General features: G+C 47.9%; 3 protein-coding genes and 1 long non-coding RNA gene across 11 annotated transcripts in view; 3 read left to right on the forward strand and 1 right to left on the reverse strand.

Moving 5' to 3' along the window:
* The window catches only part of LOC134759650 (uncharacterized), a 37899-nt gene extending 32201 nt beyond the window's left edge, over positions 1-5698 (forward strand). Inside the window, exon 3 of the long non-coding RNA XR_010136201.1 lies at positions 5296-5698. This is a non-coding gene — a long non-coding RNA (uncharacterized LOC134759650). The remainder of the gene's footprint in view (positions 1-5295) is intronic.
* GCKR (glucokinase regulator) overlaps positions 1-12173 on the reverse strand; it is a 28221-nt gene extending 16048 nt beyond the window's left edge. Inside the window, exons 1-11 of one of the 2 annotated variants that reach the window (XM_054547703.2) lie at positions 12105-12173; positions 9175-9330; positions 8944-9012; positions 8251-8319; positions 7777-7850; positions 7366-7432; positions 7124-7177; positions 5334-5428; positions 2959-3064; positions 747-865; positions 9-107 (exon numbers count right to left, since the gene is read on the reverse strand). In XM_054547703.2, the coding sequence (XP_054403678.1) occupies positions 9-107; positions 747-865; positions 2959-3064; positions 5334-5428; positions 7124-7177; positions 7366-7432; positions 7777-7850; positions 8251-8319; positions 8944-8982 (722 nt within the window). In that variant the 5' untranslated portion in view covers positions 8983-9012; positions 9175-9330; positions 12105-12173. Of the gene's footprint in view, positions 1-8; positions 108-746; positions 866-2958; positions 3065-5333; positions 5429-7123; positions 7178-7365; positions 7433-7776; positions 7851-8250; positions 8320-8943; positions 9013-9174; positions 9331-9609; positions 11260-12104 lie in introns of those variants that run through there. The other variant, XM_002812176.5, reaches the window with a different exon arrangement.
* FNDC4 (fibronectin type III domain containing 4) lies at positions 11362-14723 on the forward strand. 4 transcript variants are annotated; one of them, XM_002812177.6, is made up of 7 exons: positions 11362-11723; positions 11904-12049; positions 12130-12245; positions 12463-12667; positions 13126-13215; positions 13816-13940; positions 14128-14723. In XM_002812177.6, exons 2-7 carry the CDS (start codon positions 11917-11919, stop codon positions 14161-14163), a joined length of 705 nt encoding a protein of 234 aa, XP_002812223.5. In that variant the 5' UTR covers positions 11362-11723; positions 11904-11916; the 3' UTR covers positions 14164-14723. The 4 variants fall into 4 exon arrangements, with proteins under 4 accessions (XP_002812223.5, XP_054403682.1, XP_009235722.3 ...); XM_054547707.2 differs by having other exon boundaries at positions 11385-11723; positions 11889-12049; XM_009237447.4 differs by lacking the exon at positions 13816-13940 and having other exon boundaries at positions 11425-11723; positions 11889-12049.
* Positions 14724-16183: 1460 nt separating this feature from the next.
* The window catches only part of IFT172 (intraflagellar transport 172), a 44625-nt gene continuing 35702 nt past the window's right edge, over positions 16184-25106 (forward strand). For all 4 annotated transcript variants that reach the window (XM_054547700.1, XM_054547701.1, XM_024242626.2 and 1 more), the window contains exons 1-7: positions 16184-16991; positions 21060-21203; positions 21434-21546; positions 22302-22341; positions 22631-22696; positions 22909-22988; positions 23192-23279. In XM_054547700.1, the coding sequence (XP_054403675.1) occupies positions 16953-16991; positions 21060-21203; positions 21434-21546; positions 22302-22341; positions 22631-22696; positions 22909-22988; positions 23192-23279 (570 nt within the window). In that variant the 5' untranslated portion in view covers positions 16184-16952. The remainder of the gene's footprint in view (positions 16992-21059; positions 21204-21433; positions 21547-22301; positions 22342-22630; positions 22697-22908; positions 22989-23191; positions 23280-25106) is intronic.

Raw genomic sequence — 25106 nt, forward strand, 5'->3', positions numbered from 1 at the left:
CCACACACCTGGTGCTGACGCTCTTCATCAGGGTGGCAATCTTGGGGCTTTGGCTGTAGGTCACCTGATGAGCTCGCTCAAATGTCCGCAAGATTTCCAGGAGGCATCTGGAGGAAAAGCCACCAGCTCCCAAGAAGGGCCTAATGCCCCCTCAGAAAGCTTAGGTGCCTCCCTGAGCGGGGAGGTGAAGGCACAGCTCCCTTAGAACTAAATTCTGCTGGTCCCTGGAGAGGTGCAGAGAGTAGGCCCAGACTGCGTTCAGGAGGGGCAGCAAGGGCTTCAATGGGCAGAAAACAAGAGCAGAAAGAAGGATGAGTGCAGCAGGAAAGCACCAGGAGGAGCAGGATCTGAGAGCCACTGGGAAGGGGCATGAGCAGCCTGGGAGTGAGGCTAGAGACCCTGGAGAGGGAGGCAGGCCCAGAGTAGGATGAGCTCTACCTGCATGGCCTGGACCACCCCCAAATCAAAGGACCCTAGGGAGCCAGGCTAGCTTTGGAGGCCCCAGGCAGGCTCAGGGATTAGGTCTGAGCCTGAGGAATCCAGGATCCACTAGAAACAATTCGGACTCTGCAACTACGAGGTGGGAGCAACAGCATGTACCAGCCAGCTCCCTTCCCAGGGGAGGCGTGGTGGGCTGCAGTCTTACTGCCACCAGCCCAGTTCTTGGATCTAGACCTGCCAATCTCCATCCACACCATCTCACGCTCACCTGACTCTGAGCTCTCTCTTATCCAGATCTTCCCTACCTTTGAGATGCTGCAATGCCCTGGTCCACAGTCTTATGGGCTGCTAATAACAGGGTTTCCAGCAGAATCTTGGTGGCACTTCCACCTTTCATCCGGGAGGAGCCACTGAGACCCTCGGGCTGAAACGTGAAGACACCCAAGAGGAATTGGGAGAGGATGAAGACCCCGTAGACCACTTGTTAGTAACCCCCAGGCATGCATGTGATAGTACCAGTGGCCCCCAGTGTGCTTGTGAGGAAGGGTGCTGGGGTGGGCTTGACCGAGAGGAAGATTACAAAGAGGGGAAGGGCCTCCTCTGGTCACTCGTAGGTATATTCAGGACTTTCTGGAGAAGAAGTCACAGTGATTGGGTCTCTTGTCAGCTGGGTCAAGGGTTTTTCAGAGTGCTTTTCTTTTCTTTGTTTTCTTTTTTTTTCTTTTTTCTTTTTTTTTTTTTTGAGATGGAGTCTCGCTCTGTCACCCTGTCACCCAGGCTGGAGTGCAGTGGCAAGATCTCGGCTCACTGCAAGCTCTGCCTCCTGGGTTCACGCCATTCTCCTGCCTCAGCCTCCTGAGTAGCTGGGACTACAGGCGCCCGCCACCATGGTGCCCGGCTAATTTTTTGTATTTTTAGTAGAGATGGGGTTTCACCGTGTTAGCCAGGATGGTCTCGATCTCCTGACCTTGTGATTCACCCACCTCGGCCTCCCAAAGTGCTTTTTTTTTTGAGATGGAGTCTCGCTCTGCCACCCAGGCTGCAGTGCAGTGGCACGATCTTGGATCACTGCAACATCTACCTCCCAATTCAAGCTATTCTCCTGCCTCAGCCTCCTAAGTAGCTGGGATTACAGGCACCTGCCACTACGCCCGGCTAATTTTTGTATTTTTAGTAGAGACGTGGTTTCACCATGTTAGCCAAGCTGGTCTTGAACTCCTGACCTCAACTGATCTGCCCGCCTTGGCCTCCCAAAGTGCTGGGATTACAGGCATGAGCCACCACACCCAGACCAGAGTGCTTTTCTTTCCAAGAAATTTCTCCCCCACCTCCACCATTTTCTGTGGTAGTTTATCAATCCAAATGCCACATGTCATATGCTTTGGACAGACCAGTGAAGAAGTGATTGCAGCAGTCCAGATGTGGAAGACAGCACACCAGACAGACAAAGAGGCTACAGCAAACAGAATGATAACAGTAGTGACTGAGGCTGGGTGTGGTGGCTCACGCCTGTAATCCCAGCACTTTGGGAGGCCGAGGCGGGTGGATCACCTGAGGTCAGGAGTTCAAGACCAGCCTGGCCAACAAGCTGTCTATTAAAAATACAAAAACTAGCCAGACGTGGTGGCAGGCGCCTGTAATCCCAACTACTCTGCAGGCTGAGGCAGGAGAATCGCTTGAACTAGGGAAGAAGAGGTTGCAGTGAGCCGAGATCACGCCATTGCACTCCAGCCTGGATGACAAGAGCAAGACTTCATCTCAAAAAAAAAAAAAAAAAAAAAGTAGTGACTGAGAAAAGAAGATTGAAAGTCATTGAAAGTCAACATTTGCAGGGAGGAGGAAAGACAGATGAGGATTTGGGTGGTGAAAGCTGTGGAATTCTTATGTCATATGGAATTCTACCTTCTTATCTCACAAAAGGAAGATGGAAGAGAATGTCGCAGATGGTGTGCCCATCACTGGTAGAGGGAGACACCGGCTGGAATTTGGCTAAGGCCCTCGTAAGGCCCAAGTAAGGAGAAATGGTGCTAGTGAAATGTATCCGCAATCCAGATGAGAAAAAAGAAACAGGAGAAAACAGCTTGCAAGCTAAGAAGGGCCACCCAATTTTGGAGAGGATTTAGAAAGGCAGAAGAATGAAACAAAACTGCACCCCATTTTTTAAAGCCCATATTTAAAATGTAAATATGTGAGAGAGACAGACTGAGACATAACAATGGCTATTCAACGCTCTCTATACATAGATGGCAAAGAGCTTCTTTAAATAGAAACTGTCCCAGACTGCTGAAGTGTTTAAGGCTTACCAATTTGAGAGAGGGTTGGAATGAAGACGAAATATCTTAAGGTGAAAACATAAATGGGAAAATAGGATTTGGTTTATAACATTTTAGCTGACTCACAGTACCTCAGGAATTTAAACAAGATATAATAGAACCTAAAATCAGAGGCCCCAAGGAAGTGGCAAGCAGTTCCCAGGTGTTGGAGGGGTGGCGAACATAGAAAAAGGAGAGGCCCTACCCCAATGGCAGGATTGAGCACAAAAGCTTTCTGTTTCTCCTGAATTTTCTGCATCCGCTCTGCTACTTGTCGGAATGTTGAACTCCAGTCTTCAATGGGGTCATTTCTGAGGTCCAGAGAGACACAAGGTAGGGAGATTGTCTATGAGGATCTCAAAGAAGGGCCTCAGCTGGGAGTCATGATCAAAGACTGCATTGGGATTGAGGTCAGAGGTCAACAACTTCATACAGACATATGCTTTGGAACTTTTAGAGGCACTGTGTCCCTGAACCCCAAGGACAGGGGTTAATAAAACATGCAGCACCTCAAGCCCAGAGCAAAGCCAACACTCAAGTTTAAAGTCCCAGCCTGAGACCCAAACCGTCTTGTGTCCTGCTCCTTGCATAAGCCCCAATGCCATGGCTACACTAATCTCACTCTCTGCAGGTCCCTTAGGGAATGCCTGTTATTCAAATGTCAAAATTGTCACCTTATTTTCCATCTTAGGGTCCATCAGAAGCCCTTCCCATTTGTGGGAATACATTCTAGAAATCCCTCCAAAGAGTGAACCCTCAGTACCAGAGGGAGGGATAACAGTGAGGGAACCAAGCTTCAAGGTAGCACCTCACAGTTGTTGAACATTCCTTGAGTAAATTAATTGGGAACAAATAAATGTGTTCATGAGGCAAGAGAGCTACAGACTTGTTATCTGCTTAGTTACAAATCATGGAATTTCAAAGAATGACGATCTTCTTTAGTTGATTTCTAATGGCTTTGCTAGGGGATAATTTGTGAATCGCCCATTGTGGCAGGACCTCAAAGAGTTAGTTACTTCTGTACATGGCACCCCTAATTTTGCCTTATCATCCCATCCTGCAAAGGTTCCCTCCCTTCTTGAACTATTTTTGTATTTTTTTCTTCTGTATTACTTCTAGGGCAGACAAGTTTCACATATTTCATGCCCGTTGTATAAAATGTCGCCTGTCATTTTTCCTCAAACTATTTCTGAAACTTCCTAGAGTCCTAAGAAAGAAGAGACTAAAGCAGAGAGGGTTCATATCGTATGGTTTAACGTCGAGATTCCTAAACACAGCTGGGCATCCAAATCATCTGAGGAGTTTTGTTTTTTAATAACTACCCATTTCTGGGTACCACATCCACCCTAAGATTCAGATTCAGTAGTTCTGGAGTGGAGCCCAAAAATCTGTATTTTAAAAAAGCTTCCCAGATGACTCTGAAAATCAGCCAAGTTTGGGAGCCACTGATTTAAGAAACAACTGGAAGATCTCCACGCCTACGTTGTTTGAAATTCTTCATTTCACTTAGTCATAGGGCCTGAAATTAGCATCCACTGCAGCAGATACATTTTTGGTGAAGGAGAGCCCGCCATGAAAAGGATCAGGGTTAGGAGTATTTCAGATTCATTTACACCTTCGCATAAATTATACTACCACCTAGAATCTGGAAGGTGAAAAACACCTTGGAAAAACCCACTTGTCCCCCTTCCCAAGACCACCGCTAAATACAAAAAGCTGCTCTAAAATAATCAACAAGCCTTTGCCGCATCCCTCTGGTGTCAGGAAGCCCTCAGCTTTGTCAGGTGGCCCACTCCAATGGTTTATTTAGCAGAGTTCCCCAAACCTGGCTGTGCATCAGAATCTCCAGGGTTGCTTTCAAAAAATAGATATTTCAGGGCCTTACTCCAAACCTACAAAATCAGACCTCTTACACAAGGAACTAAGAATCTTCTTTATTTTTTTGTAACATTCCCTAGGCAGCTCATGCACAGAACCACATCTGAGCACTACTGGTTTAATATGTTGACTTATTCTGAAATAAGAGTGACCACTGACATAGAGAATAAGAGGGAGGTGATTTGGTAATGAGGGGCTCTCAGGGAAGGGAAGAGAGTGAGAGATCTGAGGAGCCTGGGGGGATGAAAGGGGTGCATGGAATGATGAGAGAGAATGGGCACTAAATAAGGGAACTGGACAAAGAGGAGTAGGGGGCCATCTGGCACCCACTACTACTACTTTGAAAAGGTGCTTGGGGCTCACCCCCATATGAAAGCACAAATCTTTGTTGTATGCATCTTCTTGACCCCATTTTATCCTCCATCTTATCCCTTGTTTCTCTTGCCTCTTCAATCCCTATTTCAAATGTATGCTATCTTATATTTTATGCATCCTTTAATGCTTTCTGAAACAAGAAGAGAATAATTCAACCAACCAACAAACAAAAAACCTTATAAGCTTAGGGGTACCCCATATTTACTTTAATATTCTGAGATTTGGTGAACAAGACTATCGGTTCTCTCCCTTGTGGTTGTACTATAGACTTTGACATGTTCCCTTCCAGCCTCCCCCAGGGCTGCCCAGTCATTCCAGAAGGCTCACCTGGCCATGCTCACTGGATTGAAGCCAACCAGGACTGGCAAGAAGACAGCTGTGTTGTTCATGCAATAGTCCATCTGGCCTGCCACAAAGGGAGCCTGATGGTGAAGAGAGAGAAGGGTGTGATGAGGGGGTCATTACTCTGAGTGGTGCCCAAGGCTCAAGTGCATCAGAATCCTTCAGAATGCTTGTTCAAAATGCAGATTCCTAATTACAGTTACAATCTACTGGATCCAAATTTGAAGGGGGAGCACATTTTTAACAACTACCTCAAGGGCACTACATTTTTAACAAGTTCCCCTAGGAAATCTTCTGCATGGTAAAGATGGAATACTATTGAACTAAAATCGTAAGCTCTTTGAAGTCAATATCCTCTTCTCTTTGTGTGCTTCCTTCCATATATAACACTGGTGGGATCTAGTTTCTGCTCAGTGAATTCTTAGAGCCAGAGAGCTGCAGAATTGAGAGGAAACTTGGAGTCATCTGGCTCAGTGCTTCTCAAACTACCTGGAAATCTTGTTAAAATGCTTAGTAGGTCCAGAGTGGGGCCTGAGATTTTGTATTTCTAACAAGTCCCAGGTGACACTGATGTTGCTGGTGCAGGCACCACATTTTAAGTAGCAAGGGACTAGTCCAGGGGCCATATTTTTCTGTAAAAGGACAGATAGTAAACACTTTAGGGTTTGTGGGCCCTATGGTCTCTGTCCAACTACTCAACCCTATGGCTATAGCATAAAAGAGGCCTTAGACCATATGTAAACAAAAATGGCTGTATTCCAATAAAACTTTATTTTAGGGGCTGGACATGGTGACTCATGCCTGTAATCCCAGCAATTTGGGAGGCCAAGGTGGGCAGATCACTTGAGGTCAGGAGTTCAAGACTAGCCTGGCCAACATGGCATTCATCATGTCAGTGAGCACCCTCATCCCCAATTTTCTTTTTTAGTAGAAACCCTGTCTCTACTAAAAATACAAAATCAGCCAGGTATGGTGGCATGTGCCTATAATTCCAGTTACTCGGGAGGCTGAGGCAGGAGAATCGCTTGAACCTGGGAGGAGGAGGCTGCAGTGAGCCAAGATTATGCCACTGCACTCCAGCCTGGGAGACAGAGGGAGACTCTCAAAAACAACAACAGCAACAACAACCAAAAAAAAAAAAACTAAGCTAACCTTTATTTTAGGGCCAGGTGCGGTGGCTCACGCCTGTAATCCCAGCACTTTGAGAGGCTGAGCGAGGCAGGTGGAGCACTTGATGTCAGGAGTTCGAGACCAGCCTGGCCAACATGGTGAAACTCTGTCTCTACTAAAAAATGCAAAAACTAGCCAGGCATGGTGGTGGGCACTTGTGATCCCAGCTTTTCAGGAGGCTGAAGCAGGAGAATCGCTTGAACCCAGGAGGTGGAGTTTACAGTGAGCTGAAATCATGCCATTGCACTCCAGCCTGGGTGACAGAGCGAGACTCCATCTCAAAAACAAACAAACAAACAAAAAAAAAAACTTTAAAAACAGGCAGCTGGCTGCATTGGCCAGCCAGTATAGTTTGCTTACCCCTGGACTAGTCCACCCATCTTGGTTGTTGATTGATTGATACACAGTTACTCTGAAATAGAATCCCTTCCCCATCTTCCCACATTCACACAACTCGATCCAAGTTAGTGAAACTAAAACCAAAATTTCTTGAGCAAACTTCCTGCTTTCTAGCACCGATCTCATTGATCTATCTTCCATGCTATTCCATTCCCACTCACTTCCTCTCTCTAAAATTGATCCACTCAACCCATCTTTTTACTCACAGAGAGTCCCACAGAAATGCCAATGACAATCACCCTCTTCTTCCCGGCAGCCACCTAGGAGACGAGGATTGACCAGGTAGTATAACTGGGAGGATTCCAGGGCACAAACCTACTGTGTGAGGATATCAGGGCCAGGAACAGGGGAGGGAGGAAATAGGCTTTGGCTGAATGCTGGGGCTTTTATGTCCCCATGAGAAGGAACAGATAGAGGTCTCTGGTCAATGTCAGTGAAAAGCACAGACCTTCTTCAGTTCCTCAATCCCGTGCAAGGCACTATCTTCTGTCCCCTCCCTAGAGGCCACCACAGACCTAAGAGGACAGACTCAAGGTCAGTGGCACTGGCTGGGAAGCAGAAGCCTATGGTTTATTAGGGCAGGCTACATTAACAGATGGAAATAAAGGGAAAACTATCGTTGAATGAGCACCCACAGTTTGTTGGTGCATGATAGACACTCCATAGAGTTGAAAAACTCAAATACCTACAACAGCCAGTCAGGCAACATAAGTATGTGAAGTGGGCCAAGTGTAAGAGAATAAGGAATGGTGAGGACTAAGACAAGCTGGACACAATCTCTGTCTAAAGGCATTCAAACTCAATTTCTAAGAAATACTATTTAGGTCAAACAAAATATTCATAGGCTAACTTGGCTTACCTGTCACCCCCTGCAATGAGGTAGGTGTAAAGAGGTTTCTGTCCCAGACCTTTCATCAGCTGATTAAAGGACACCTGTCAAGAGGGGAGAGGATGTAAAGAGGTAATGACAGAGAAGAAACAATTATCTTGGATTTTCAACTCCTAGAGGGCAGAGACTATATAATGATTCTCTTAGACCAGTGCTTAACCCAGTCCTACATGGAATCTGGCACTTAAAGCTGCTACTTGGAGATGATTAGTTGGTGGTACATGGGATGTAGAGACATTGACAACATACTGGCGTGACTCAGATGGGCTCAGAAGAAATGGGACTTCATGGTGACATCTAGCTTTTGGAAGAGAGAAAAAGCCAGGCTTGGAGTCCAGGTCTAGTGAGGGGGCCACCTGGGAGCTTAGTTATGATGATCTTTACGGTCCTGAGGGTCACCTCCAGAAGTGGAGGGGGAAGAAAACTGGGGACCAGGGTGCTCACCGACATGAGGAATGCCATCCGGCCAGAGGTGCCCCCTCCACTCAGCACAACCAGCCCCCCATCTGGCTCCTGAAGAAGGAAAGAGGCATATATTACCAGGGCCTGGCTCAGGTTGGGGGAAGAATATTCTTTTCTTTGTCAGTAAAGCAGGAGGAATTGGAAAGACTCCTTATCCCTCCTCTCATCACAAAATTGAACAAATACATGCAATGTAGTGTAGCAAAAAGAACATTGGATTAGAGAAACCAGTTTGACTCCCATGTCTTGCTCCACTACTTGTTCAAATCCTTACTTCTCCCAGAAAGAACTGAAAACAGCTTTGTCATCTAAATAAAAGTAAATAATAAAAGCAGCATTATCCAGCAATTATTAGCTGAGTATATTTGAGCAAGCTACAGTGATTATCCTTTCTAAATCTTTGTTTTTCCATCTGAGGAAAACGAACAGAAGTCATATCAACTTCACAGGCGTTTGTGAGGGTAATAGGTGTGAAAGTAGATTGTCAATTTTAAAGTATTAAGCAGAGAAGTTATCATTATTATTTATTAATAAGATGAAAATAAGGATCCAAAAGGGAGGATCTCCAAAAGGGAGAAAGGAGAATGAGATCTATCAAAGTGAGAAATAGAGACAATATAAAGAGAAAGAGGGAAACAGAAAAGTTTAGGCAGGGAACAGAAGGAAGGTTAGTACCTTCAGCACTTCCTGAACTTTCCCAGCCACCTGTACCATTGTGGTCAGAATGGATTCGCTGTAGAGTCTCTGTAGGGAATACGCAGGAATGAGAAGCCAAGAAAAGGAGGACGATGGATGGGGGAGGGGGTCTCAGGGTTTCCAATATTAGGAGCCATGGTGAGGGAGAGCAGAGGTGGGGTTGGGGTTGGCATGTTTATTTGGAGGGTCCAGGTCTTGGGTCTTGGTTACCTGGTATGTGGGCAGGGCTTGCCCCTCCTCCTGGAAGATCTCAGCATCACACTGCCCCAGCAGTCGAACAATGTTCTCAGCATCTGCTTTGTCTAGCTCCTGGGTCAGTGGGTTTGACTTCTCTGTGATTGGCACAGCTGCCTCATACCCAGACAACTAGAAGGAAGAGGGGACAAGGATGGAGCAGGAAGCCAAAGCCTCATTCATGCCTGCTGAGCTGGAGGTGGGAGTGGCAGCAGGCACAGAGTTTGGACTTACACACACGCACACACATACCACACCAGAAACTCAGCCTGCACTTGGTACTCTGGGCATATTAGGGAAAGAACATCAGGAAGGAAGAAGAGGTGAGCAGAAACCAGCGTGGAGGGAAGACTGGATGAAAAATAATTCTAGGAATCAGCACAGAAAGCCAACATGAAGAAGAGGTCTCACCTCCCACTTGCCAGGCTCCGGGGTCTCAATGACATGTTGAAACCGTTTTGTGCCTGGCATGGTCCCACGCTGTGGCTACACTGTTCCACCTGCCTTTTCAGCCACACAAACCCCTCTGGTCACAATGACTCTGCTTCCAGTTGGCAGGGTCTTATCTGAGCCCCAGTGATGATTAACCCAAGCACTCTGGGCTCTCAGAGCACCACCCCCTGTACCACTGCCTGCACCACCCTTTCCTGGTCACTAGGCCCCCAGCTCTCTGGTAACCCCAGGGAAACTCCTGGGCTTTCTCTTTGCAAGCACCCTGACTTGCCAGCCTCTGCTTTGGCCCCTGAAGAGGAAGACCTGAGGCTCGGGACTCTTGCCCTACAGGGACAATGCCCTCTTCTCCAGAGGACCTGGAGCCTGGGAGTGCAGAACAACATCCACGGCAGTGAGAATCCCTGGGCAAGTGTCCTCCGAGGCCAGAGATCAGGGTCACCAAGTCAGCAGAAGTCAGAGGACCTGGCCCATGGCTTGATCACATGCTCAGCACGCACAGTCCCACTGGTCCCATTTTATCCTCTCCTCTCAGAAAGGAAGGCAGTAGAAGCTTCCGAGCCCCAAGTGTGCACACACTGTACTGGATATTACAGCGGGAAAAATCCCACAGAAACAGAAATACTTCATTGAGAATTAGAAACCAAAGAATCTGCCCTAAATACAATGTTAGCCAACATTTATTTACACTGAACAACACACTTTTCACAGACAGTATCTCATTGGATACACCAACACTAAGATGTTGGTCAATATTGACACTCTCATTTTTCAGATGATGAAACAGGCTCAGAGTAGTTTAGTTGGTTGCTTAAGATCACACAGCTGGACAAATTGGGACTGACACCCAGGTTCTCAATTCAGATTTCAAGCTCAACCAAGGCATGAAATAATGTAAGGGCTTACATGTTATTGAACAAAGAAGTAACTAACAGATTGATGCAAATTAATCATCATCATCCAGTCACATAGTGTTGTGAGATTTATAAAGATCTTTCCCCAACATTGTCTCATTTGAGCCTCACAACAACCCTGTGAGATTTCACACGCTTTGCTTTACAGGTGGGAAACCTGAAGCACAGATAAACCAGTTTCTCCAAAACCACACCGTAAGTGGCAGAGCTTTAGAAAAACAAAAAAAGAAAAGAAAGGAATAATAATTTTTTTTTAAAAGCCATAGGTCTTTGCGCTTTGATTCTCCCGCGAAGCCCAACACTCTTAACAATCACTGTATCTCCAGGTTTTAACATAATGCCAGACACATAAGAGATGCTCAATAAATACTTGCTGAATAAATGAAAGAATGAATGAGAAAGCGAACGGAATTAAATGAGATTATGAATGGGAAAGAGACTTAAAAGCTGACGCAGTCTACAAGTAAGGGATTGTTAAAGCAATTATTATCTCCCTCACTCTCTCCCCTCTCCTGTTAGCCCCTCGGGCACTGGAGGTGGAATTCCTCTTCCCAACTTGGCTCTTCCACGCGGGGAGGAAGGGGATCTCCCAGGTGCCGGAGACCCTAGCACCCGCGCCTCCCCCCCCACGCCCCCGCCGGCTCGTCCGCTTGAGCTGGGAGAGAGAAGGGATAAGGAATGGGGGCTCCGGAGGCGCCATTGGGAGGGTCGTGGGAGGAGCCCCGAGAGGACGGGAGTGAGGGGGCGGGAGGGGAATGACGGCGGCGAGAACCCCGGCTGGGCGGGGCGGGCCCGCGCGTCCCGGCCGGGCTGCGGCGGAGCGAGCGGGGCCAGCGCTGCAGAAGGCGGCGGCTGGCTCTCCGGGACGGTCACATCCCGCTGCAGGGGCGGGCGGAGGCCGCCGCACTGCCTCCCGAACCGGGGACCCAGGCCAGCGTCCGGGCAACGCCCCCTGCTCCCGGACAGACTCCGTGGCCCGCCCGAGCCCTGGGGGCTCCGCAGACCCGCGCCCGCTCCGCCCGCAGCTCGGCCCCGCGCTGCCCGCGTCGCCGGGCCCGCGCCGGGATGGGGTAGGGACAGCGCCACCGAGTCGGGCGATGGGCCGCCCTCTGGGCACCGAGCAGCCCCCGGAGGCCTGACCAACCGCGAGGACCGGCGGAGGTGGGTGTGGGCAGCGCGGACCGCGCTCTGGGGCCGCCCGGGCAATGCGGGGGCGAGAAGGCGTAGAGAAAATAGGGCTGTTGTGAGCTGTGGGGAGCCCAGGAGAGCTGCTGCCCACCCCCCGCCACCTCCGTGCGTTCTGGGCAGTCCTTGACCCCCCACAAGTCTTGCCATCTCCAGGAGCCCCGCCTGGATGTCAAGCGGATGCCACAGTGCCCCCCCCAGCGGACTCCGTGGGGACATGGCTTCGCTGGTGCCCCTTTCCCCATATCTAAGCCCCACGGTCCTTCTGCTGGTCAGCTGTGACCTGGGCTTCGTGCGAGCAGGTAAGTAAAGGGGAACGGGGCTGAGGATCAACCACAGCTAGTAAATGGGTGAAACCTGTTAAACACCCTGGCTCCCGCAGACCGGCCTCCCTCTCCTGTGAATGTGACGGTCACTCACCTCAGAGCCAACTCGGCCACTGTGTCCTGGGACGTCCCAGAAGGCAACATCGTCATTGGCTACTCCATTTCCCAGCAAGTATGAATCACCCTTCTGCTTCCCCCAGCCTGTGTCCTTGGATTTCTGCACATTTCTTCACTTAAGTGGGGGGGATCTGGAAGCTGGCGTATCCTGGCTCAGGCTGCCCTTTTCACGCTACTCCCCCGGAGTGCTTGGATGTTGAAGAGTCTCTGGTTGAGCCTTGTGGCCTGGCACTGGGGTGAGGCTGTCCTCCTCTCCCCTCATCTCTCTGCAGCGGCAGAATGGCCCCGGGCAGCGTGTGATTCGGGAGGTGAACACCACCACCCGGGCCTGTGCCCTCTGGGGCCTGGCTGAAGACAGTGACTACACAGTGCAGGTCAGGAGCATCGGCCTTCGGGGAGAGAGTCCCCCAGGGCCTCGGGTGCACTTCCGAACTCTCAAGGGTTCTGACCGGCTACCTTCAAACAGCTCAAGCCCAGGTGAGGGTCTGTGCTATTGGATTCTCTGGCTGCTTATCTGGCTTGCAGCCTCTTACTTACTTCCCCAAGACAAGCAACAGACTAGCTGAGTTGAATAGGATGATTTAATTCATTGTATTGCCAGGAAAGGAAGGAAAAGCAGGTGGGAAGGGGACTGGGTATAGACAGGCTGGTATTGAGTTGTTCGGGGGAAGGCCTCTTAAGCCTCCTGTTACCCAACTTCACATCAGCTGCAGCCTGCATGAGTGAGTAATTAACCTGCAGCCATCCTGCTTTTTGGTCGCTAACCACCTGTCCACCAATGGCTTCCTCCCAGGGAGGGGTTACCCTACACTCCAAGGGCAACATTATGATGGGTCTACCCACTCTAATCCCCAGCATCTCCATCCTGCATATGTCTGCATAGATAGCTATTCCCCAGTAACCTGGAGTCTGCCTTCTGCCTTCTCCCTTCTCAGGTGACATCACAGTGGAAGGTCTGGATGGAGAGCGGCCACTGCAGACTGGGGAAGTGGTCATCATTGTGGTGGTGTTGCTCATGTGGGCTGGTGAGTAAGCAGCTAGACAGGGGACCAGGGACTCAGTAAAGGTGTGAGGTGGCAAAGGTTGTCAGGAGAAAAGAAGTGAGAGATACAGTGGCTCACGCCTGTAATCCCAGCACTTTGGGAGGCCAAGGCAGGCAGATCACCTGAGGTCAGGAGTTTGAGACCAGCCTGGCCAACATGGTGAAACTCATCTCTACTAAAAATACAAAAATTAGCAGAGCGTGGTGGAGGGCACCTGTAATCCCAGCTACTCGGGAGACTGAAGCAGAAGAATTGCTTGAACTCAGGAGGTGGAAGTTGCAGTGAGCAAGCCGAGATCATGCCACTGCACTCCAGCCTGGGCAACAGAACGAGACTCTGTCTCAAAAAAAAAAAAAAAAAAAAAAGTAAGAGAAATGAGAAATAGAGTGGGGAGATACTCAGTTCAGGAGGGATGATTTGAACTTTGAAGAGAGGGAGAGGAGGCTGTTGAGAGCCCAGAGAGGAGGACTGCATGGGCACCAGGAATTCAGGATGTTCTTCATGGATTTTCTAGAAGCTACGTGGGTATCTCCCTATGAGGGGGGAAGTGGAGATGAAGGCTCAGACTGTATTGTGTTTCAGCTGTAATTGGGCTGTTCTGCCGTCAGTATGACATCATCAAGGACAATGACTCCAACAACAATCCCAAGGAGAAGGGAAAGGGGCCGGAACAGAGTCCTCAGGGAAGGCCAGTGGGGACAAGACAGGTGATGTGGGGGCCAGTGAGGGCGGAAAGGGTGATTCTGCCCCTGAGGGGCAGCCAGGGAAAGGAAGAAGGTCAAAGAGGGGCAGAAAAAGATGGAGAATGGAAGACCTGGGATGGGGGAGGCTGGAGAGAAAGGGTGGCACCTATCACCTTCCTGAAATTGAGACTCAGGCCATTTTCTTTCACAGAAAAAGTCTCCATCTATCAACACCATCGATGTTTGAGTGAAGAAACACACCCAGAAGAGAGATGCACTAACAACTGGGGATGGGGATGGGGTCAGGGAGAGCCCAAGATGGTGATCTGCCCGAGACTCCCAGAGGGTAATGCCACTCCCACAATCTCAGGCCTGGTACCCATCCTCTTTCCACTGTGAGCAGAGCCAGAAGGTAGGTCTGTTCAGAGTCTGTGCCCCTGGACCTGGGGAGTGGATATCAGATGGGATATCTCCTTCCATTCCGCGGTCCAGGGGAGAGTCACTTGTTGTACCCTACTCCATTAGGTCCCAAATGGGGGCCCCATTTCACCTGTATCAGGACTCTGAGCATCCCCAGCTGCCCCACATCTTGCCTCTGGGCCTCAGAGAGGGGTGTTTCTGTGGGTACTCCTCTTACCCCAGCAAATAAAAGGAATTGTCTGACCCTAGAGGCAGATGCTGCACTGCACTACTCCAATGTCTTCCATGGAGCCTCAGGTGCTCCCCCTCTCACCTGGCAGCCCCTTCAGCTGCTAGTGATCTCACTCGTTGGACATTTTTCCAATAAAGGTTCTTGGACAAACTGGAGCTGACTGTATAGTATGCTGAAGACATTTCCTCACCTTGTTTCTCTACTGACCCTCCAAGGGCCCCTTACACCACCACCTACTTGACAGGAGCATTGCAAGGTGTGATAATACCCCACCCTAGGATAGGGCCAGGAAGAAGAGGTGTAGAAAACTAGAACCCCAGATTCTTTTGCTTTGTTGGGTGAGAAGGGGAAAAAGAGAAGAGAAAGATATAAGTTCCTGCACCACTGAAAACTAAGGCATATCATATGAGAGGGCAATAGCCTTTTTATCTTCACTGCTTGCATCGACAGCACAGCTCCTCACCACTTAATCTTCTGACTCCTCCATCAACCCTGGGCTAATGGTCAGAAAAGGACTAAGCAGTGTCTTGGGGACTAATGAAAGGACAGCTACACTCATGGATTCCTTGGTGCCACATGCTCCTATCCTATGTGTTCCTGTGTCTGTTCTTCCCTCTTTTGCGTTCCCTTTCATCTCTGTCTCTGTTTAGTCGGTCAAAGTCAGTAATAACTGTAAATCATAAATGAGTTTATATTCATGCTCTGCCACCATATCCAGAGGAGGATTCTGAAAATAAAACTGAGGGGTTGGAACTCCCCTGTCAGAATAATTCTCAGTTGAGCTCTGAGGCCTACTTGTTTCCTGTGAAAATAGGGACTGTCCTCTGCTCTTTCCTATTTTCTAAGGGGTGGTTGGTGGCCATGAGACAAACACCTGTTGACACTTGCAAACCACTGTGGGGGAAGGCTTCTGGACCCACAGTCTGTCTGGACAGCATATGCTACACTTCCTGGAGAGTCACAGATCTTCCCAACTTCGGATCATTTCAGAGCAGGCTTATGAATAACTCCTTTCTGCATTTCAATCTCTCTGGTATGTTAGAAGATAGGCCAAAAAATCTGAAAGGGACTCGAATCCAAACAAAGATCAACAAGTCAGTCTCTTTTCTACTTAACCAACCTCTAACCCCAGGTATCACAAGACAACCTATCAGGTGAGCCAAGTCAGGTCTGCCCTCAAAACTGAACCATAGGCCAGGAACGGTGGCTCACGCCTGTAATCCCAGCATTTTGGGAGGCCAAGACGGGCAAATCACCTGAGGTCGGGAGTTTGAGACCAGCCTGACCAACATGGAGAAACCCTGTCTCTACTAAAAATACAAAATTGGTCGGGCGTGGTGGCGCATGCCTGTAATCCCAGCTACTTGGGAGGCTGAGGCAGGAGAATCTCTTGAACCTGGGAGGCAGAGGTTGCAGTGAGCCAAGATCGCGCCATTGCAGTCCAGCCTGGGCAACAAGAGGGAAACTCTGTCTCAAAACAACAACAACAACAACAAACTGAACCATAAAAGCATTCCAATGTAAACAGCAGTCTTTAACCCACCATTACCCAATTTGGAAGTAGGGTACCTTACATTTCTTTGGCAGCTAGTTCCAAAACACTCATCTTTCAGATTCTGAGAATAAGTGTCATTTATTGGGATGGGAGTGTGACAGGTTATAGTACCGTGGCATGGAGAGAGCGAAGAAACATAAAAGCTGTTTAAAGCTACTAACTCTGGGTTGAACTCCAGTTCCAAGTCCTTCGCTGGCTGTGTTAGTTTGAGCAAGTGCCCTGAGTCTCCTGTTATGTAAAATGAGACTAATAATAACGCTAGCCCCTTCAAAAGGTGGTTTTCGGATTAAACGACAAAAATGCACGTACAATACTTTACACAGTACCTGGCAGACACATACTGAGTATTCATCGTTAGCTATCGTTATTAGCCTTGCGATCCCGTGCAAGTCATGTAACCTATTTGGGTACAATTCCGTCAACTGCAGAAGGCCTATCATGGAAACCGCCCTGCTTCCCTCCAGGGTTGTGAGGATTAAGAGAGTGCACTCAGAAAGTCAAGTACATCGAAGAGCGAGACGGACCGCTATGACGTAAGACCTGGGGCTGGCTGAAGGCTTGCGGGCGGGGCTTGGTCTTGAGTTTGCATGCGGCGACGGGATTGGTCAAGGAGAGCATTCATGAAGCCCTCTCAAGGGCCCGCCCCAGATCTCACCGCGCTTGCGCACGTTCTGTTTACTTCGCCGCAAAGCTGCGTGTGACCTTGCGACGCGTGTTGCGCTCCGGTCGCATAAGCGTCAGCGGCTGTCGCTGCGGCTGCGTGGCGGGTTGTCCAGGTAACCACGAGAGTTGTCGCTGTCTGGGAGCATCTGAGAGACAGGTGTGCGTCATGCAGTTGAAGCACCTGAGGACCCTGCTGAGCCCTCAGGTGAGGAGTTGCGTGCCAGTCCCTCCCCCTTATGCTTTATGTTCCAAGAAAAGTGGGGGAACTGAAGTTTAATGATGTTGACCTCCTACCGTGTGCAGAAGGCTGTAAAGGATATAGCGATGATCTGGATCTTGGCCTGTCGATACAGCGTCCAGGAGGCGAGATGCAGGGCTAAGGACTTGTAGCTTTCCTTACATTTCATTCACATCAGTTGTGTACAGGCCCCGTGCTGGGGCTCGTAGGAATCCCAAACCACCCGACTTATGCCCCTCCCTTCAGGAGGCTTGTATTAGAGGGAGAGGTGCACATGTAAGCAGCGAGTATGCATATGCATGTGCCCATAATTAAATAAGCGCCCTAGGTGCAAGCCCTGAAGGGGGAGTGCGAAGACCGAACCGTGTATTCTGATTCAGGAGAGGCTGGGCACTAGGGGAGGAGCGCTGAAACATGGTGAAGAAAGGGTGGGCTTTGGCGTTAGCACACCAGAATTTAAGTCCTAGCTCCACCACTACTTTCTTATTTTCTTTTTAAAATTTCTTACCTTGTCCTTATTTCAGATCCACCACTACTTTATTTAACTATTTGAGACAGAGTCTTGCTCTGTCGCCCAGGCTGGAGTGCAGTGGCTCGATCTCACTGCAACCTCCGCCTCCCGGGTTCAAGGGATTTTCCTGACATAGCCTCCCAAGTAGCTGGGATTACAGACGTGCGCTAGCACGCCCGGGTAATTTTTTGTTTCTTTGTTTGTTTTTGTTTTTTGTAGAGACGAGGTTTCCCCATGTTGCCCAGGCTGGCCACCACTACTTTAAACAAATGACCTGATATCTCTAACTTTAGCCTTTATTATACAGTGTCTCGGAACACTCACCAACTTCTTCATTTGAAAAAACATGAGTACTAATAGCAACTTTAGGGGACTTGGGGAAGAGTTATGTAGAGTAATATACACAAAAGAGCATTGTAAACTGAAAAGCAGTGTGAAAAATTGATAGGAGGAAAGGACATTCAAAATTCAAAGGACAGAATAATACAAATAAGAATAAGATATCTGGCCAGGCACAGTGGCTCACACCTGTAATCCCAGCAATTTGGGAGGCCAAGGTGGGAGGATCGCTTGAGTCCAAGACCTATACAAAAAAATTTTGACCAGGTGCGGTGGCTCACACCTGTAATCCCAGCACTTTGGGAGGCCGAGGCGGGTGGATCACGTGAGGTCAGGAGTTCAAGTCCAGCCTGGCCAACATGGTGAAACCCCATCTCTACTAAAAATACAAAAATTAGCCGGGCATGGCAGCAGCCGCCTGTAATCCCAGCTACTCAGGAGGCTGAGGAAGGAGAATCCCTTGAACCCGGGAGGCGGAGGTTGCAGTGAGCCGAGATGGTGCCACTGCACTCCAGCCTGGGGGACAAGAGTGAGACTTTGTCCAAAAAAAAAAAAATTTTTTTTAAGTAGCCTCGTGTGGTGGCAAGCACCTGTAGGCCCAGCTGCTGGGGTCACTGAAGTGGGAGGACCTCCTGAGTCCAGGAGGCCGAGGCTGCAGTGAGACGTGATCACACCACTGCACTCCAGCCTGGGTGACAGAGTGAGGCTGTGTCTCAAAAATAAATAAGATGTTCCATAACTGAGTGTGTAATATGTACTGGGGCACCTTAATAAAGAAATTGGGATTATGGTTTATGGATTTACACATACATGGATTTAATCATGGTCCTAGGCCAGGCGCAGTGGTTCATGCCTGTAAACCAAGCACTTTGAGAGGCTGAGGCAGGCGGATCGCCCGAGGTCAGGGGTTCGAGACCTTCCTGGCCAACATGGTGAAACTACTAAAAATACAAAAATTAACTAGGTGTGGTGGCGCATGCCTGTAATCCCAACTACTCGGGAGGCTGAGGCAGGAGAATCGCTTGAACTCAGGAGGCAGAGTTGCAGTGAGTCCACTGCACTCCAGCTTGGGTGACAGAGCGAGACTCTGCCTCAAAAAATAAATTAATTAATTAAATAAATCATGGTCCTACCACTTACAAACTGTGTATGTGAACTTGGGCAAATTACTTAATCTTTTTGGGCTTCCATTCCTCTATCTGTAAAAGGGGGATAATAATAGCATCTACCTCAGTGTTATGAGGTAAAATGAGATTATGCTTGTCAAGCACTTACCAAAATGCCTATTCTATGGTAAGTACTTGTTAAAGGCAAGCTCTTATTATTTTATTCCCTACCTCACTTAATGAAACAATCTAGTGAGGTACTATTGTAGAGAAAGGAGAAGTAATTGATTATGGAAATCAGGAAGGCTTCACAGAGGGTGTGGCATTTGGACAATAGGAGGAAATGAGAACACAGGCCAGGCGTGGTGGCTCATGCCTGTAATCCCAGCACTTCGGGAGGCCAAGGTGAGTGGATCACTTGAGCTCAGGAGTTCAAGACCAGCCTGAGCAATACGGTGAAACCCTGACTCTACCAAAAATACAAAAAAATTAGCCAGGCACCGTAGCGCACGCCTATAGCCTCAGCTACTTGGGAGGCTGAGGCAGGAGAATCGCTTGAGCCCAAGAAACAGAGGTTGCAGTGAGCTGAGATTGTGACACTGCACTCCAGTCTGGGGGACAGAGTGAGACTCCGTCAAAAAAAAAAAAAAAGAAGGAAATTAGAACAAAGATAGTTGTGCTCTCTCCTCAGTTGGAGAAAAAAATAAAAAGAGATTTGTGCTCACTGCTCAGCAAGCTGTCCATTGAATCTGTACTTTAAAAATTTCTCCGCCCTAATGGAAAAATTGGAAATGAAATCCTCCTTCAGTCTCTCAAAATAAGATGATGTCATGATGCAGGTAGGGCTGAATGCCCAGGATTGGGCAAAGCGATAAAGCAGGAGGATCAGCAAAGGTTGATGAGGAGCCCTCAGGCCTTCTAACCTAATATAATGAAGAGTTTGAGGATGATAGTGATGGTGGTGTGGCTATCTTCTGGTTTGAGGATTTGCAGGAAAAGAGCCTTTTTACTTCTGACTTTGGAGATAGGTGAGTTTAGAGTGTAAAGTGTCAATGTTTTAAGCCAGAACTCTAGTGTCCAAATAATTAATCAAACAATTGGGGCAGAAGAAAAGCAGAATAAAATGTTTTGTTTTCAAGGAAGGAAACCCTTAGTAGCAGAGCTAGTCCCTTAGGACCAGAGCTGGTGTTGGAAGGGTCAGATCTGGTCAGAATAATTCACCTGGAGATAACTTCTAACTTGGGTTTCTGTGAAGTGGGTAGTTAAGAAGAAAAGAAAGTGGGATTGTTCATCCTGAGTCTCAACTCGTACTCCCCCATCCTGAACTCTCACCGTCTCTCCCTTTCCTTTCAAATAAGCCCAAACTCCTTTGCCTGGCTTCAAAGACTTCCTGAGCTGGCCTGTTTTTCCTGCCTTACCCCATCTATTCTACTATTTATAAGGTATAATAGTTTCAAATAAACTAAATTACTGTTTCTTGTCCAGAACTTGCCTCTGCTCATTGCCATTCCTCCCATCTCATATAACTTCCTACTCAACTGCATTCATTCTTCAAAGCTTAATTTTGATAATTGAAGCATAAAATTCTCTTAGGCGTCTCCAAACTATTGCAGTACTTTATACATACTTTAATAGGACTTTTCTATTTTGCACCATCTTATTAGACCTGGAGGCAGGATCTATGGTTTGCTTTTTGTCTCTCTCTCAGCCCCTGGCCAAGTGCCTTGATCAATAAGGTGCTCAAAAAAATGAATGGCTAATGACCAAAACTTACCAGACTAATTGAATTTATTTCAGTAGCAGACCTGGGAGCCGTTGCAGGGATTCATTGATACAGTTGACTTAGCACCCTCCCTCTTAGTGTATTTGCATATGAGTCTCTAGAAGCATATTGTTCTCACAGTCCAGGATCTGAAGGCCTTGGAGACCAGGATGGGCCACAGGCATCTCTTTGTTTTGAGGATAGAACCGTGACAGGAAGAAAATTGACCAGAATTACACTAGAATTAATGGAGCTAGAAATGCTTTTGGCATTCTAGACCAGCACATGGGTTTGTTTTTACCCCTTTGCCTCTGCAGGATGGAGCTGCAAAGGTGACCTGCATGGCTTGGTCCCAGAACAATGCCAAATTTGCTGTCTGCACAGTGGACCGAGTGGTCTTGCTGTATGATGAACATGGAGAACGGAGAGATAAATTCTCCACCAAACCAGCTGACATGAAGGTAAACAGTGTATTCATGTGTACCTTAACCTATTGATGGGGTCTTACAACCTGGAAGACATAATCTGCCTTCTAGCCATCGGCATAGGAAATGGCATACCCCACCTTTTTCTCAGTATAAATCCTCAGGCTCCCTTAGGAGCACACATATACCTTTTTTTCTCTTTTCTCTTTCATGTGTACTCATTACTTCTTTTTCTTTTTCTTTCTTTTTTTTTTTAAAACTCTTAGTATGGCAGGAAGAGCTATATGGTGAAGGGCATGGCTTTTTCTCCTGATTCCACTAAAATTGCCATAGGACAGACTGACAACATCATCTATGTCTACAAGATTGGAGAAGATTGGTGAGGATAGAGATTGGGAGATGGGATGGCCCAGGAAAGAAGGGGAAGGCAAGAGAAATGCCTCACTGGGGAGGGGAAATAAAGGGGATGAGAAGCCAAGCTTGGCCATTGAAGGCAGAGACTTTCTGGAGTCTGTTTTTGCTTTTCTGCCTTCGCCTGTCCCACGTGTTCTTCAATCCCATCCCTGGAGGAAACAGTCCAAGGTCAACAGGAGGCCCTGTGAGATCCTGGAAGCCCAGAGTGATGTCACATCTTTGTTATTGTTCTGAAGCTGCTTAGGCTCCCTCATATGCCTCCTTTCAGGGCTCCTACAGAGTAGTCAGAAACACTACTGGGCCAGGGAAGAAATCTGCTCTTTCTTCTCTTCCCTCAGCATCATTTTTGGCAATTTGTTTATGGAAGTGGTTTTTATTTATTTATTTATTTATTTTGAGATAGAGTCTCACTCTGTCACCCAGGCTGGAGTGCAGTGGCGCGATCTCAGCTCACTGCAAGCTCCTCCTCCCGCGTTCACACAATTCTCCTGCCTCAGCCTCCCGAGTAGCTGGGACTACAGGCGCCCACCACCACATCCGGCTAATTTTTTGTATTTTTAGGAGAGATGGGGTTTCACCGTGTTAGCCAGGATGGTCTCGATCTCCTGACCTCATGATCTGCCTGCCTTGGCCTCCCAAAGTGCTGGGATTACAGGTGTGAGCCACCGCGCCTGGCCTGGAAGTGGTTTTTAATATGTTTCCCTTTCTTTTGTTTGGCAGGGGTGACAAGAAAGTCATCTGCAACAAGTTCATCCAGACGGTAAAGTTCAAACCAGTCCCTGGAAGCTTAGGATGAACAAACATATATCAGTATATCTACTTATAAATACAGCCAGGAGTTGCATTTCTAACATCTGAATGTGACTTTTCCTACTGCAAGGATGGTGCTTCATGGCTGTTCATGGTCATCTGCTGTCTTCCTTAGAGCCCTGCTGTGTCCTTCCCTATAGGAGATTGAGGTGGTGGTGTGTGGTGGGGTGTTGAAGTTGTTATAAAAGTGCTGGCCCACACAGATGGGGTTATCCTTTTCATTATTTCCTGTCACACAGAGTGCTGTCACTTGTCTGCAATGGCCTGCAGAGTACATCATTGTCTTTGGACTGGCTGAAGGGAAGGTAAAAGAGGGAAGGGAAACACAAGAGAGGGGGTGGTAGGGATAATGGTTCTGGAGAGAGGAATATGGTTCATCCTCTTTCTTAGGATCAAGTTGTATACTGGGGAGAATGCATAGGGACCAGTTCTGTGGGACAGTTTTTCCTTTTTTTCTTAGGGCCTAGTTAAATTTAAAATAGCCTAACCATACTTGTGTCCATTTTTCCATTTTCAGGTTCGTTTAGCAAACACCAAAACTAATAAATCATCTACCATCTATGGGACAGAGTCTTACGTGGTGTCCCTGACAACAAAGTGAGTGAAGAGGAGTAGTATCACTAGAGTCTGAAAGTGTTAGGAAAATGCTGTGGGGAAGTCTGGACTGCAAGACCATAGTATGAAAGGCAGGAGGACTGGTAGCAGGAAGCACAGACAGGGTTGTGTTTGACAGAGAAAGGGGTTTTCTTGGTGAGATAAAATAATCTCTTCCTGTATTTCTCTCCTTTCTCCTTTTTTAGTTGCTCTGGGAAAGGAATTCTCTCTGGTCATGCAGATGGTACCATCGTTAGGTATTTCTTTGATGATGAAGGCTCTGGAGAGTCACAGGTATGAATAAAGAATGTTGTGGGAGGCTTGGATCGCTTGAGTTCAGGAGTTTGAGACCAGCCTGGGCAACACAGTGAAACCCTGTCTCTACCAAAAAAACAAAAAATAAATACAAAAATTAGTCGGGCATGGTGGCATGGGCCTGTAGTCCCAGCTACTCAGGAAGCCAAAGTGGAAGGATCACTTGAGCCCAGGAGGTTGAGGCTGCAGTGAGCTGAAATAGCACCACTGCACTACAGCCTGGGTGACAGAACAAGACTGTGTCTCAAAAAAAAAAAAAGATGCTGTGGAATAGGGGATAAGGAAATTCCAGGAGCCCTCCTAGAGGAGGTTGGACTTCTAAGGCATTTGGATTGAGATACTAAGGGAGGAAGCTAGGGGAGAACTCAGGGACAGAGAAAAAGTTGGATGGGGCCACTGAGAGGATTTGTGTTTAGGAGCCTGGAGCTTACTACTTACAAGAAGGGATGAATCAGGTGAAAGAGACCTTGAGACAAAGGGAAATAAAAACTCTTAGAGTAATGAAAAGTGAAAATTATTCCCATTTATGTAAAATATATATAACATATATTTATGTATGTAGATTCATAGAAAAAAGAGTTAACAGTTTACTCTGGAGAGGGGAAAGGAAAAAGATGGGGGATAAAAAGGAAACTTTCATGTTTTACTCTATATAATTGTGTATTGTTTGAATCATTTACATTAAGAATTACTTGTGGGCCGTGCCTGTAATCCCAGCACTTTGGGAGGCCGAGGCGGGTGGATCACCTGAGATCAGGAGTTGGAGACCAGCCTGATGTGAAACCTGTCTCTACTAAATACAAATAAATTAGCTGGGTGTGGTGGCCCATGCCTGTAATCCCAGCTTTTTGGGAGGCTAAGGCAGGAAAATCGCTTGAACCTGGGAGGCAGAGGTTGCAGTGAGCCAAAATTGCATGCCATTGCACTCCAGACTGGGCAACAAGAGTGAAATGCCATCTCAAAAAAAAAAAGAATTACTTGCATAGGCCGGGCACAGTGGCTCACTCCTGTAATCAGAGCACTTTGGGAGGTCAAGGCGGGTGGATGACCTGAGGTCAGGAGTTCAGGACCAGCCTGGCCAACATGGTGAAACCCCGTCTCTACTAAAAATATAAAATTAGCCGGGCATGGTGGCACGTGCCCGGAATCCCAGCTACTCAGGAGGCTGAGGCAGGAGAATTGCTTGAACCCGGGAAGGAAGGTTGCAGTGAGGTGAGAACGCGCCACTGCACTCCAGCCCTGGCGACAGAGTGAGACTCCATCTCAAAAAAAAAAAAGAATTATTTGTATAATAATGAAATTTAACCCTCCTTAAAAAAAGAAGCCCTATGCTCTTTGTGGGCCCAGACGGTGTTGGTTAATGTGTAGCACATCTCCTTTTAGGAGGAGCTTTACCAGGTGCATATTAAAAATTTCCAATACATGCTGGGCGTTGTGGCTCACGCCTGTGATCCCAGCACTTTGGGAGGCTGAGACAGGCTGATCACAAGGTCAGGAGTTCGAGACCAGCCTGACCAACATGGTGAAACCCCATCTCTACTAAAAATAGAAAAATTAGCCTAGTGTGGTGGCACACACCTGTAATCCCAGCTACTCAGGAGGCTGAGACAGGAGAATCGCTTGAACCTGGGAGGCGGAGGTTGCAGCGAGCTGAGATCGTGCCACTGCACTCCAGCCTGGGTGACAGAGTGAGACTCTGTCTCAAAAAAAAAAAAAGAAAAAATATTCCAATATACAAGCATTTTGAGGTTTTTCTAGAGCACAAGGTCAACAAGTGTGTGTATAGGGGTGGGTGTGTGTGTGTGT

The sequence above is a fragment of the Pongo abelii genome, chromosome 12 (assembly GCF_028885655.2).
Source record: "Pongo abelii isolate AG06213 chromosome 12, NHGRI_mPonAbe1-v2.0_pri, whole genome shotgun sequence".
Taxonomy (NCBI): domain Eukaryota; kingdom Metazoa; phylum Chordata; class Mammalia; order Primates; family Hominidae; genus Pongo; species Pongo abelii.